At 51.0% G+C, this 14,187-nt stretch overlaps 2 protein-coding genes across 2 annotated transcripts; one reads left to right on the forward strand and one right to left on the reverse strand.

The window, feature by feature from the left end:
- Window positions 1-7,667: 7,667 nt before the first annotated feature.
- PV07_10507 (uncharacterized protein) lies at window positions 7,668-10,485 on the forward strand (the record flags this gene model as incomplete). Its single annotated transcript, XM_016397842.1, has 2 exons — window positions 7,668-9,395; window positions 9,679-10,485. 2 exons carry the CDS (start codon window positions 7,668-7,670, stop codon window positions 10,483-10,485), a joined length of 2,535 nt encoding a protein of 844 aa, XP_016245033.1.
- Window positions 10,486-11,005: 520 nt separating this feature from the next.
- On the reverse strand, window positions 11,006-13,315 carry PV07_10508 (uncharacterized protein; the record flags this gene model as incomplete). Its single annotated transcript, XM_016397843.1, has 3 exons — window positions 11,006-11,371; window positions 11,422-11,844; window positions 11,891-13,315. The coding sequence occupies 3 exons, from the start codon at window positions 13,313-13,315 to the stop codon at window positions 11,288-11,290; spliced, it is 1,932 nt and encodes a 643-aa protein (XP_016245034.1). The 3' UTR covers window positions 11,006-11,287.
- Window positions 13,316-14,187: the final 872 nt, after the last annotated feature.

Consider the following 14,187-nt stretch of genomic DNA (forward strand, 5'->3'; position numbering starts at 1 on the left):
GACCGTTCTGTCTGGTTGTGTGCTTTCTGATTCGCGCATCTAGATGGCCCTGAAATGCCTCTTCACGCTCTCGATTCTTTGGTGCTGGTGACAGGTCTTCGGCACCCGCCTGACCTGCAGTCTTTTCTCCTGCCGCTTCTCTTTTCTCCCGGATGGCATCATTCTTCGTCTCCTCTTTCACCGGGAGGCTCGGCGCGGCCAAGTCAAGATAAGAAAGCCTCGACTCAGCATCAGACTTCTTTGGACGGCGGAAGATAGTTTCGCCACTCAAATCTTTCACACTGTATGGAGATCTTAACCAACTCAAAGACTTTGGCGTCAGCCACTTTAGCCAATGGGCGTGGCTCCATCTTGTGATCAACAATCAATCGACACCACCTGATCGGTGTTTTGGGCTTAGGGTATTTAGTTTTCTTCTGCACGCATGAAGGGCACATCACGAGAAAATGAGGACGAGAAATATTTCAACAGGTTTGGGGGACGCGGTCCAGTTTTATAGGACAAGAATTACCGGACGTATTCTAATGCGGGATGACCTCTGCTGAAGGCCACCAGAATTATTTCTTCAGTTGACAACTTACAAATGTACTTTTCCAAGGAAGCCAGCTGTAGAAAATGTGGCAGTGAATACAATTTTGATGTCAACTGACGACCTATATACCGCGTCCACGAAATCACTAAATGAGAGACCGCCGAGCCCCAGAGGACAACTCACTGCACGGTTCAAGGGTCTTTTCCGTCTCGGATAATTGGGCAGCGCAAAGGGACTCGCGGGAGTCGCGCTTTGCTGATGGGCCTGAATCGGCACATGGCCAGAAGGGTACAGCGTAAGCGCTGCCAGAACGATAACGCTAACCGGCGGTATACTGTAACTCCGAAGGTGCATGGTTACGAAAATGTTTCGTGTGAGTGAACCCCGCCCATCTTCAACAACTTGAGGTACCATAGCTTTTAATAGTGGCGTGTGAGCAGTTTCTTTGATCATTTCAGGGACAAGCCTATCCAACTGTAAGAATCCGCCCTGGGGCTCAAAGCCGCCGAAGAAAAGCGAACGGCGACAATGAGAAGCGAGTTTATCGATCATCCACCTAGCCAAGTTCCCAGCCACAGCCGAATTCCACCGCGCAACGAACATGGTCAGATATACTGCACTTACTGTCAGACATCGAGCGTGACGTTCAACAAGGTCCAAGACTGGAACAAGCACATGGATCGACATGAACGCCCACACAAGTGTGGAAGCTGCCATAGGCCATTCCCTACCCGATCTGGACTTTTAAGGCATCAGCGAGAGGTGCATGGGGCACAGAATTCATGTGCAGATGTTTTGGCCAGTCGAAGGTTGCGAGGAGTTTCAGGGAGACCTTTCACCAGAAACTACAACCTCCAAGACCATATGCGACGGATGCATAAGGCGTGGTTGTCAACCCACTTCCTCAACACTACATCATCAAACCCTCATCCCCATGGAATCGACCTCCAAGGACCTCCAAACACCCGAACAATGGAAGCCGGATATAATAACGATGGTCAGTGGCTGAGTCCGTGGCCCGGTGCTGGCCTAAGTGAGGAACTTCAACGTCTGCAAAACGAGCTTCGCGCGAAAGATGATCTTTTGGTGGCTATTCTGAGGGATTTACAAAGCTCATTGGAGGTCTCATTGGCTCTCATATACAATCTTCAGCAAACTCGTCCGGGGATGCCCTTACCCACCACATGGTCTTAAGTAGCACTATCAATGACAATTAATAAAGCGGCTTTGCTATGCGAAGACTGTGACATGCCCGAATCAATTTTGCCCTTCTCAGGTAGTAAGGAGAGCTCGATTACCTGTAGAGGAAACCGAGACTGCCAGGCCTGAAGTTGAACCAGGTTCAGCCATTTCCAACGCCCCCACACCGCGGCCATGGTCAGATGTCGAACTCTTGCCCCCTCCTTGGTTTCAGATTTCAGCGGTCTGCCTGAAGGCGACACGCTCTTCTGTGGCAGTGAGCGTATCATGACAGCCACCAAAAAGTGTGGTTGCCAAAAGCTATAGAAAATGGGCACACCAGACAATATTGACGACTTTTGACGAGAGAAAAACCCTTGATCCATCTCCAACGTGAACCCACGCAATCTGATCAATCAGAGATAGTAAGACTCAAGGTGTGTTCCTCTCAACATATGATGAAGAAGCTGACCATAATCTGGAGCTGCGGTACCTTATCCCATGGCGGCGCCAAACAGGGCTATAATTTCCCCCCTTTGCCTGGCAGAAGAGCCGTTAAAGAGGACATCACGCGGAAACCGCCTCGATGAAGATCCAGACCTCTGCCCTTGTGGTGGTGGGCACGAGCCAAAACCATGCCGAACTCATGTCGATAACCAGCTACTTCGAGCCACATTACGACAAAGAACAGGGGAGCAATTTCAAAGATTTCGAAGTTTTGAAGAGAGCGAACGGCAAAACAGAGTTTTGCTGGACGAATTGAATAAGACGAGATCGACGCTCGAGAGCTTGGAGGAGAGTGAAAGGAAAAATAGGATGTTGGCCGACGAGTTGAAGAAGATGAGAATGTCTCTCGAGAGCTTAGAAGAGAAGGTGCTAGAGCTATTGCCCGCCCTGAAACACGTTCTTTCTCAGAGTGTGGAGGGATAGCTAGAGATAATGCAGATAAACCTTGCGGACACATCAAGAGAAGAAACCGCGCGGAGCCATTCGAAACGACGACGAAAAAGGAGCCGAAAGGGGTGGGCGAAAACATTGCTCACAACCATTGGTCAATCAAATAGAACTATATACTGCCTCGCCATAGATTAGGTGACACCACGGTATCGGGGTACGATATATTGAATATCGTCTCCCAGCTCGCTTCTGGGAAGTCGTTCAAATAAATGGGCCGCGAATTCGAATCATCTTGAAAAAGCGTAGAGCCATGGAGATCGCAGCTCTGGGAGGCTTCGCCAATGTCACCGCTGTATAGATATACCGGCGTCATAGGACTACCAGATAGTTCATGAGACTCGACATCTATCTCTGAAGTCCCGATAGCTGAGTCGGCAGTTCGAGGCATGAATAGACAAAGGTTGTCTGACGGGCTGTCGATGGACGGTTCGGCGAACAAGGTTCTCGAATGTTGTAGTGTGGATGCCTCTTCATTTTTGGGACGTGGAAGGAAGTCCAACGCTGATTCTATATCGGCTTTGGTGATCCCATGGAGATGCCTTTCGTCCAGGGACTGGAAGTTGTGGAACAGAACCGCGGCGATAACTGCCAAAGGGCTGTTGTTATGGATAGAACGAAGGAGACTGTTTACTATTGATTTATCGTTTGACCTGATGCTCTGGAATATACCGTGGATGATATCTCGCAGCTGGTGATATGATTTTTTGCTGTGTGTGCGTCTGTCTACCTTAAACTCGCAGATGGCCCCAGCCCGAGAGCATCGGGTACATGGAAAACCGCTACACTGGAGAAGCGTGAGCGTGAGAACCTGACGTGGTCTTGGAATTTACCTTCTTCTTTATCCGCTTGCACAGCTGACATGTTTTTGAAGTAACGGTCTTGGATATTCTAATTTCCGGATTTTTCGGCATGAGGATCGACGCTGCTTGCAGGAAAACCTGCCATCGCACGGTTATTTATCTTTCAACCCACGTCCACCGCGGTGCTCGACGGAGCCAAGGGTGTGTTTCAGATTTCTGACAGTTTGGAAAATCGGCTCCACTTCCCCAGTACCCGGGCTCGGGGAATCTGCCCTGCTGTATATCTCAACATCTGTGTGGCCAGGACTCAGCAGCGAGGATGGTTTGCAGCGAGGTCGTTGTAACTATTAATTGCCTGAAGGCCAGTTGTCTTCTTCAAAATATGCGCTCCGACTCTGTACCATGGCCTAAGCCCTTGCCTGAAACGGCTCCGCCGTCCTGTAGTCGCCCGAGGGTAAGGTTCGCCATTAATCCGAATTAGGAAGGAACTAAACCAACCTGGGTCACCGGGGCTGATGCATTGGAGTAGCCGTGAGTGGCCAATACCCGGGTTGGCGCTTGTTGTTCCGACCCATCATTGGTGCGCTAGCTGAGGCGCTAGAGTAGTTCTGAATGGCCACCTAGCGAATGCGTGGAGGCTCGAAAAGAGGGTGTACGTGTGCACCCTTTTCGCCACTGAAAACGGAGGTCGGCAAGCAAAAGAAACTTGTCTTGAGCCTGGGAAGGTGTTTAGCTTGGCGTACTGCTGCTCGTCGCCCATAAAATGGGAGTCCCCGCGCCTTCCCAACCTTGATCCGATTCTCATCTTCCACAATCGAGAACTCGATGGCAAGCACAAAGCAGACAGCTTGCCTCACTTCAGTTTCTGATAACTAACTGCTCTAGCCCCGCTCGCAATGGACAACAAAGACCTACCCCACCAAGACGTCTTGCAAAAGTGTCAAACGAGTAGCAGCAGGTAAGTCGCTCTTGCTCCTCAAGGGGCACACTTGCTGATTCACAGTCAAAAACCCACACCGATATAAGCCGGGAACTGTTGCCCTTCGAGAAGTACGACGATATCAGGTATGTTGACCTTGACCTCTTGTTCTGACTCGCCAATTGAACGCACTATGGCAAAACTCCCATTTCAAAGATTGGTGCGAGAAATAGCACACGATCTCGAATCGGACATCCGTTTTCAATCGTGAGCCCTGGCAGTCTCCAGGAAGCATCCGAGTTGTTTCTGATTCAGCTCTTTGAAGACACGAACCTCTGCGATTTACGCCAAACGCGTAACGATTCAGCCAAAAGAACTGCACCTAGCACGGCAGTGCGCAGCATCAGTCGGAAGGAGATGGATTGAACAAGTCTTCCGTATCATTACGTACATTTTCAATGAGAGTGCAAGTTCGACGGCCCCCCTCATCCCACACTTTCACTTCATGAGCATCTGGCTGCAGAGGTTGTCCACTCGGTGTGATTGTCACATGAATGGCGTCGCATAACCCCCAAAGCCCGGGGCGAAATATCAAACTTGTTTTCGTGGGACAATTATCCAATGGCAGAAGCAGCTCAGTATCTCATGGCCCTGAGCATGGGTTTGTCGCCGGTGAGTCAATTGTTAGCGGCTGAAGGTCACGCGTCGAAGGCGGATGGGAAGCAAGACAAAGGTTCTACCACGCCAACAACATTGTGGGATCACAGTCCGCGCAAGCCTCGCCTTGTCTGGGTCTGGCGGCTGGCGTGGTTCAGTTTCGAGACTCAGGCAACAATTTAGCATCATGTTGGGCAATCTGTCGCCACTCTTCTGGGTCAAGCTTGCCTTTGGTCTCGCGTCTCGAGGGGAAGGCAATCAACCTGCTGTTCCACTTAGAATATGCTACAGGTCAGGTCGACCTTGCGGGACCACACAGCTGAATTTAAGGGGACAGAGACGGCGTTTCGGGCTAGACTTTCGTCCCCTTCGGTAGCATTTTGGTCGCGTCCGCATCTGCGGAGACTCGACCGCACGATAGGCCACGGTTACCCGGGCAGCGGCGGCTGAAACTCTTCAGCAATGGTGCCTCGCGAAGTTCACGGGACGATCGTACCAGCGTGACGTTTCGGACACAAAAAACAGCAGCGTGAATTTGCCAAAACTGTGCGACGGACCGCAGCTCATCAACGTCTGGATCAGGCAGCGGGGACGATGAGACAAGAGGGGCGAGCAAGAGGGCGGCGACAAGTTGAGACCCTATTGAGAGTACCAGCATCTCCGTACAGAAAGCCCACACGGGAAAAGGATCGGAATTAATAGAGAGTAGGGGTGAAGTATTTACTAAGCTAAAGATAGTAGGTCGATTTCGTGGCCGTAAATTAGGAGACTGTCATAGCTGGCGAGACGCCGGCCGGCTGGCCACCTTCGTGGGGAAAATCCGTACCGGGGGTCGTCGGTCTGGCCCTCACCGGTTCTAGTCTGGGCCATCCCTCCGGATGAAGTTGAATCAGACACATAATACCTTTATTTCTTACTGTTTCACTGAGCATTATTTAACAACGGCGCCACCCAGAAAATAGATAATCCCTGCGGCTGGCAACGTACGAAACCAGCAACTCTTGTAACCAACCTCTTACAACGTTCTAATCGAAGGCTTCAGAAGGCGGACCCACTGCACAGTCGCATCCCGAGAACGAAAAATAAATCTACTGGCTGGCATCCGTTGAGGGGAGGGGAGGCAGATCCTGAATGTGACTAAAGGCAGCTCGTCCAAAGAGACATCAGCCTGCTCTGCAAGACGGTCGCCATAACGGTCGCTGCACAGGCAACAATAACGACCAGCCTCTCAATGGTGGGGGATTTAAGCAAGCTTTCGCTCAATCTGCCAATGCCCAGCCAACCGTTTGCGTTTCCCGCCTTCCTGTCGGAATTGATACCTACGAAACGGTTGGCTCTCGATGATAGATACGTTCCCAATCCCTTTGAGAATCATGCCCACTATCGACGAGTTGCCTACCTCCTGGACTCCACAACATGATGGCTTCGTGGTGTCATCTCCTGGCCTTTCTTGTCCGCGCCCTTCGACGTAGGCCTCCTCCAGGCTCCAGCCTCTGGAATTCCCCAATTGTCCAGTCAAAGACATTGTCGTACGCGAACCCTTGTCCGCGGAAGAGTTTGTCGAACATCTTCCGGAGGTGCCGATAGCCCGGTCATCGCGTGCAGTGAAAGTCTGATCTCGGTCAGAAACAATGGCTACGTGAATATTTCTCATATCCTGCTACGAATTGCACGATGGAATCGTACACAGCTGAGTGGAAAAAAGTCATTCATTTTCAGATTGTACGGGGGGGTAACGCAACGCAGCAGGGCACCGGACGCAGAATACTCGGATGCACTTGAGATCTGAGAAGAAAGTCAACTCCAATCCGTGGCTGAATGCCTCAGTCGCGCGCTTCATGCGAGATTCCACCATTACCGCAACTACTATCTAATAGGATCGACCATTCTGGAACATGACGACAACTCCTTTTTCTCCAACGCATGAGGTCTCGGATTGATCGCTGGTCATGGTTGCGGCCCGTGCGGCTACGAAAGGTGAATACTAAGGTTGGTTCTCCCGTCGCAGTCAGACATTGCTTCTCTCAAATGATTGGCTGTCAGTGATCAACAAAAGATCACCAAATTCTGTGGATTGGTTAGTGCTCCGTCGCCCCATGCATTAACTGGAAGAACACAAGAATCCTCGAGGCTGGGCTGGCATAACAATGCAAGGGCCAGATTGGGGGCGACGTAGGCACCTTCTAGTTTCGCCAGCTCCGAGCAAACTCTGACATTACCGTACGGTTATTTACTCGCAGTCCGCTTGGAAAGGCTTGAGATGTTCGCCACTGAACAGTATAGCAGCGCTGAATAGGCCGAGCAAATGGTAAGCTCGACTGCAGAGCGCGCGGCGAGTACTTACGATAGGAATCGAAGCTCGTACCTCTTGGAAAAAAGGCTGAGAATCCCTCCCCCAAACCCATGCAAGTCTAGCTATATAATCCTCAGCCGACACTCATTGTCTGCCTCTTAGGCCTCTTCATCGCTATTACTGTTGCGACTGCTACCATTTACCAGCACCACCGGAAGAAAGAGTCTCGCGGCACAGCCTCCTCAGAATTTATACGGTGACTTTAATCTGAGCACAATATTACCTTTACGCGTTGCATTACTCCCGTTTCGAGCAACTCTCCAGCACGCAATGTCGCACAACCGCTCGGGGCCGCTTCTCCCAGAAACATGGGAGACTCTGAAGCCCGACATCCAGAATTGGTATATAACGGAAAACGAGACTTGTGAATATATTGTGAAACAACTCTCTAGCCGCAACGTCAATGTGACTGTGAAACAGATTAAATCTAGGCTCCAGGAATGGTGCTTTACGTGCAAAAAGACTTCGCACCAACATTACATAGCCATGTCAGTGGTGGCAGACTCTTGTGAGGCAGGAAACATGGTTGAGTTCGAGGTGCCGAAAAGGCAACAGCGAGTCACCTACAGCACCTCCAAAATCAAGAAAGAATGCGACAGAGTCAAGAAAAGTTACGAGTCGAAGGGGCGGTCTTTGACAATACCGTCTCTTCGCGAGGCTGAAACCATTCTCAGAGAGGCTAAAATCTCCTGGAAACCCAATGATCCCAAGCGGCAGATTCAGCCATCTGGACATCGACATTATTCGCCATTAATCGTCAGCATGTCAACCAGAAAGCCAAACAAGCCGCACGAGATTGTTCGCCTCAATCATCTTGATGACTGCACGGCCGAAGCACTCATTTCGTTCAAATCCATCAAAACCTGCACCTACCTGCACGGTTTAGGGGCCAGCCGCCAGCCGAACTACACGTGCTCCTGCAAAGACCAGCCGTGCGACGAACACACTTGTGTGAATCGTGCTTCTTGTATTGAATGTACCGCCGACTGTCCCTCGAGAGAACGGTGTGAAAATCGAAGATTTTCGAAGCGTCAGTATGCCGATTTGTCAGTCATCTATCAGGGAGACAAGGGTTACGGCCTCAGAACAGATGCGAGCTTACGAAGCCAGCAATTCATCATCGAATACGTAGGAGAAGTCATATCGGAAGAAGTGTATCTCCGGCGCAGGGAACAGTACCGTGAGGAGGGAAACGAACACGACTATTTTATGTTCTTGCAGAAAGGCGAATACATCGATGCGCAAAAGAGAGGAAACTTGTCGCGCTTCTGCAATCATTCCTGCTCTCCCAATTGCTACGTCGAGTTGTGGCACGTGGAGGGTAAAGTCCGGGCGGGAATCTTTGCGGCGCGAGACATCGAAGCGGGTGAAGAGCTGGTGTTCGACTACAAAACAGATACCCGGGGTGCAGAGCCGCAAAGGTGTGCTTGTCGGGCCCAAAATTGTACAGGTCTGATCGGGCGGGCAAAAAAGCCTAAGCGTATCATCCGCTTGCGCATCGGCAGGGACGGAGCTGAGAATCCTTCGGTGAGAGGAGACCAGGGTGACACGATCGGCGTGGTTCATGATCGCCCACAGTCTCCTGGTCCACGGCTTCATGCAGAGCAGACTGACATCGTCGCAAGTCGGCAGCCGCGAGAAGCTTCCATCGACCCTGAAGATTCGAACAGTGACACGGCGACCCTTAACGACAATCTCACTTTGCCACCCTTGCCCTCACTGCCGTCCAGGCCCGATCTACTGACAGTGGACCTGATTAAGGGCCTCCTCGCTTCTCTCGAAAAAGCCGAAAACCGAGTAATTACGCAGTCCAAACAATTGGCAGCTCGGCGTAATGAAATGGATACCAGACTACGACAACACCGTCGGCGTCAAGACGAAGAGTGGGAAGCAACTCTGCGAAAACGGAAGGTCCAGGATGATCAGACCCAGACTCATCGCCAGGGACTAGATGCAGCTCTCAAACAATTCGAGCAGGAACTTGATTTCAAAGAAGGGGTGAGTAGCTTCTTACTCTTTGGGGTCCACCTCAAATATTAATGTTCCTAGATACTACGACATTACCTTAAGCGTGTTAAAAGGGGTCACCCCATTAATGAAACAGTCTTCCAACAACAGGGACGATCTCTCTCGCCATCCTGTCAAACGGTCGCACCAGGAACCACCCCGCCCCTCTCTTATCTGGCCTCTCAAAGCTCTGCATCCTCCGTCTAGTCCGTGTCTAAACAAGTCGATATCCCATCTTATGCCGGCACGGCTGGGGACCATGGATATCCTTTAGGCTCTGCTCCCCAAGCTTACTCCGCTGAGATGGACCCTCAAAGTAGGAGTCCAATGTGGCCGCCGACATCAAGGGACCAGTTTGAGGCGGCGCCAAAGCGAATGTCCTGTCCATCTCTTGGCCACTCGAACGCCCAGAGCTCACCTCTTCGGCACCAGATTGGCCTCAACGCGTACAATCGGGCACGGCAACAAGAACAAGGGCAACGATCCCGCCTCGCGAATTCCGCACCGCATTTGGCGAAGACCGACAGTGTTTTGGCACTCATCCGTTCAGGGTCTCACTAGTTCCCGAGAACGAGCTACATTTGAACAATCATCTTTGCCGTTTTGCTTACAAGGTTCGCTATCGCGGTGGAGCCTACGTCAGAAAGGACATTTTGGATCGGGACATAGGGAGGAGCCTCTACGTACGCTTCGAGGCAGGGTCAATTTGGCAAGTATTGTGGTGAACAATGCTGGCCTGGTAGTGAAGGGAGCTCTACTGGACTACGCTGAGCAGGATACGGTGGCTGATCTTCTCAATGGCACCTCTCCTGTCACTTGGCATCGTCGAGCCAAGTGGGCCAGGGACATCATTCGTGGCGTCTGGCATGTTCATGCGGAAGGATACGTGCACGGCGACCTATCCCTTGACAGTATTCTCATCGACATACATGACTGTGCCCAAATTGCGGACTTCAACCGTGGGTGTCGTTCAGGATGGGAGCCCCCTGAGATGGCTGGTCGCCCTACCAGCTTAGACTTGGGAGTCAAGTCAGACTTTGTTCCAGCTGGGAATGGTGCTATGAGCATTGGCAGCGAATGATCCTCATCCTGGACACCATCGACCTTTCAGTTTTGATCGGTTTTGCTCAGAGGTTCCCGGCTGGTACCGGAACATTGTTGAGATCTGCTTGTCTCCTCAACCACGCGACCGGATTTCCGCTGCCCGTTTCACGGGGTACTGCCCCGAATCGGAATAACGGAACTTTCGTCTGGCACGAAATCGGATCTGTCCATAGAGAGGCTTTTTCGATCTCAATTCATGGCAAAAGAATGCTGGCTGTTCAAGCAACACTTTCCCTGCGTCACAGCCATCTAGACTGGCAAAGCAGGATAGCTTCCCAATTTCCTCTCTCTCCTCCTTGGTATTTCCCTTTGAACTCTCGAGCGTTTCCTAAGCTCGTCTTCATTTGCCGCAGTTTGTCGCTCATGAATGATGGAATGCCTGCTGGTGATGTATTCGTGACGCTTGCCAGCTTTCCCCTGGATGTGAAATGGTTGGCTCACGGTGAAATAGTAATTCCAAGCAAGGGATAATTTGGCTCTCATTAGGAGTTTGTGACCGCCAAAAACACATCATAAGTTCATTCTTACGAAGCATAGCTACCAGGGCCTGGATGTTTGAGGTTGAGCAATTTGGAGTTATGCATTACAATGAAGACACAGCCAAAGTCATGCTGCAACAGCCACAACCCGTGCGACAAAATTGCAGCAGCTGAAGCGGAACAACCCTCACAGGTGGAGTTGGTATTCAAGTCTGACAGAAGTTGGGCTGTTAAAACCACAGACAAGACAGAAATGGTCCCAACCAGGGGAAACGATCTGTTGCGTCGATTGATTGTTGCTCAACTTTCCACCACCTTTGATCTCCATTCGGAGACAAGACTTGCCATGTCTCTATCAGCAGCACAGAAATCGTGCAATGCAAACTGCACGATTCCGTTAGCTCGTCAATTTGGTAAACAAGGGATCAGCTCACCTGCAACAATTCCTCTGCACTAGGGCGTCGTCCCGGATATGGATCTAGGCAGATTTCGAGTAGAGAATTAAGGGACTCTGACAACGGCAGCTTTAGCTTGCCCAGAAGGTCTGACAGAGTACTCGATGCTGTTGCTTTTGCCTTGTGAAGCTTGTCCAGCAATTCCTTGCCTTCGACGATCTCAAGAATAGTGATACCGACACACCAAATGTCGACCTTGTAGTCGTAAGGTCTGCCATCTATCATTTCTGGAGCCATCCAACCCGCGTCTGGCGCTGAGATCGGACGTAATGCTCCGGCCTTGATGCAGAGATCAATCCCAGACAGACAGACACGGCCGGACGGATCAAGCAAGATGTTGTCAGATCTAACATCCCGGTGCACAATACCTTGACGATGCAAAGCATGCAGGGCACGAAGGACCTGTGCGAGTTAATCGTCATCTTAATTTGATGGGGAGGCTTCTTACATCTCGAGACACCCGAGCAATGTGAAGCTCGTGCAACCCAATCTCATGATTGATGAGGCTGAACAAATTGCACCCTTCAAGATTCTCCATGGCCACCCAGAATTTGTCGTCCTTCCTGAAACATTCAAAGATTTGGACAAAGGACGAGTGACGATGTTCGACAAGCTCATTGATTGCAATCCTTGTCTGCTCCGGGAGGGTTCCGGCTTTGAAACTTTGAAGAGACCTCACTTCTCCGGTGGGAACATGCCGCGCGCGGTACACCTGGCCCAAGAAGCCTCGGTGGTTGAGCTCCTCTAGCTCATCGTACTTGAGTGGAAGTTGCAAGAGCGGGGGCTCGATTGGCGAGCTCTGGTGTGCTCTCTGTTCCGGAGAGGTTTCTGTGTCGAGAACTTCGATGGTGAGCAGTCGAAAAGTGTGAGATAAATTCTCGGGAAAGGCTGCGGCTAAGTCCGTCGCAGATAGTTGCGGGCTCGGAGAAGAACATTTTCTGATAATTTCCCGATACCAATGAGGGACGTGTGTAGGGCAAGGTTCCACCAAGGCCGACAAAATTTGCCCCAAGTCCAATATGTCTTGCTTCCTCGTGAGATCCGACAAAGAAAGGTCGTTGTTGAGAGCGATGATCCGAGCGTGGTTGGAGCTGTCGATAACAACATGGGAAAGGTTCAGCGTCCCGTGAACGAGGCCTCGCGCGTGAGCCTCTTGAATGCCGTGGACAATGTGCTGTGCCCACATGCACCTGGAGGCCCAAGGTATTGTTCCGCCATTTTTGTGGAGGAGGGTGCCCAGTGTTCCTCTTCCAGCATACTCCAGGAGCAAAGCCTTGACTGAGCCACGTTGATCAAGAACAAGACTTTTGATTTGCACCCAATGCTTGGAGTCTCTCAACTGATATAAAGCCTTCATCTCGGATCGGAATTTCTCGACAGCTTGCCCGAAAATCTCCTTCTTGATATAGATGACACCTTCGTAGCGGACTCTGTAGACGAAGCCTGAAATATGAGAGTCCATTCCCAGTTGGCTCTCATGCACTGCTGGAAGCTGCATCAGGTCAGGTGAGAGAGAATTTGCCTGTGGCAGTTGGACCGCACCCTCAGCGTCGTTCACTACATCAACGTGGAGTTTTCCTTCTTCGGTTTTGAGATGCAGCCGGGTGATGTTGTCAGAAAACTGGACCTGATGCAGGCGATCCATGATAGAACGGCGTATCAGATCGCTTTTTTCTTGTGGATCTTCAAGTCGCTGTACATCGTCTTCCAGGGAATGTGGTTGGGCTTCGCCAACATCATAAGTAACCGTCAACCGGTGCCAGGCGTTTGATTTGTCGATGTAAGTGATGTAAAAGAGTTCGAGATGACCCGACAGCTGGCAGACGGAGTTGAGTATCCACCAGTCTGATACGTAGAACGCCGGATGATCCATTTAGGCACATTTCTCTTCGGTGAAGCAGCTGGCGGTGTTGAAGATTTTCAACAGACCGTGGCGCGCTTATATACCTCATCGTAGCCGAATTCGTTTTGTTGCGGGCACCCCATCCCCTAGTGACCAGATTAGGAACCATGTTCGCATGTACGGGAAACGAAATATGTTGCAAGAGGGAGGTGTTCTTGGGGGGAGGGTTGGGCAAGTCAGAACCTACCATTTGTCTGTAAGGCCTCGGTTCTGCAACAAGGCTATGCAGGACCACGGACGCTGTTGGAGTGTTTAGTCGATTCACATCTCAGTGCAGCCATCGCCGCTATGGCAAACTGTTGGTTCTCCAAACAGATGGGCACGGTCCATCCTCTTTGCCCACCCGCCACCAATTGTTATGACCGCGAACTTTGCAGAGCATGAGTGCCGCAGAGCACATATGGTCACGGCACATTCGGACGTCGGCAGGTCAAGCCCGATCCTTCAAGCTGTTATTGACAACGCCCCTCGGGACAATGCTGTACATCTTGGTTCAGGCTCGGACTCTCGACCAGCTCCGAGACCAAGGATAGATTGCTTCAACTTGGGTCGATCCCAGCGCACGTCGGAGTTCTTTGTTATGGAGCGGCCGGCAAAAGAAGCCCGCCCGCCACCATCCCGAGCCGCGAAGAACATGAACCAGAATCACTCCGGACCCTACTGTAGTATGAAGGAAACATTGAAAAAATTAAAAGCGCATAAAAGCGCATGGAACTGCCCAGCAGATGGAGACGTCATAATCCAAATATAACACTTTGAGATCCATTGCAAGTCATACAGCTAAAGCTCACAGCCTCACACCTTCTATACCCATTAGTGGCGTCGATTGCTCATGGATTAAT

The sequence above is a fragment of the Cladophialophora immunda genome, assembly GCF_000835495.1.
Source record: "Cladophialophora immunda strain CBS 83496 unplaced genomic scaffold supercont1.6, whole genome shotgun sequence".
NCBI classification, from domain to species: Eukaryota; Fungi; Ascomycota; class Eurotiomycetes; order Chaetothyriales; family Herpotrichiellaceae; genus Cladophialophora; species Cladophialophora immunda.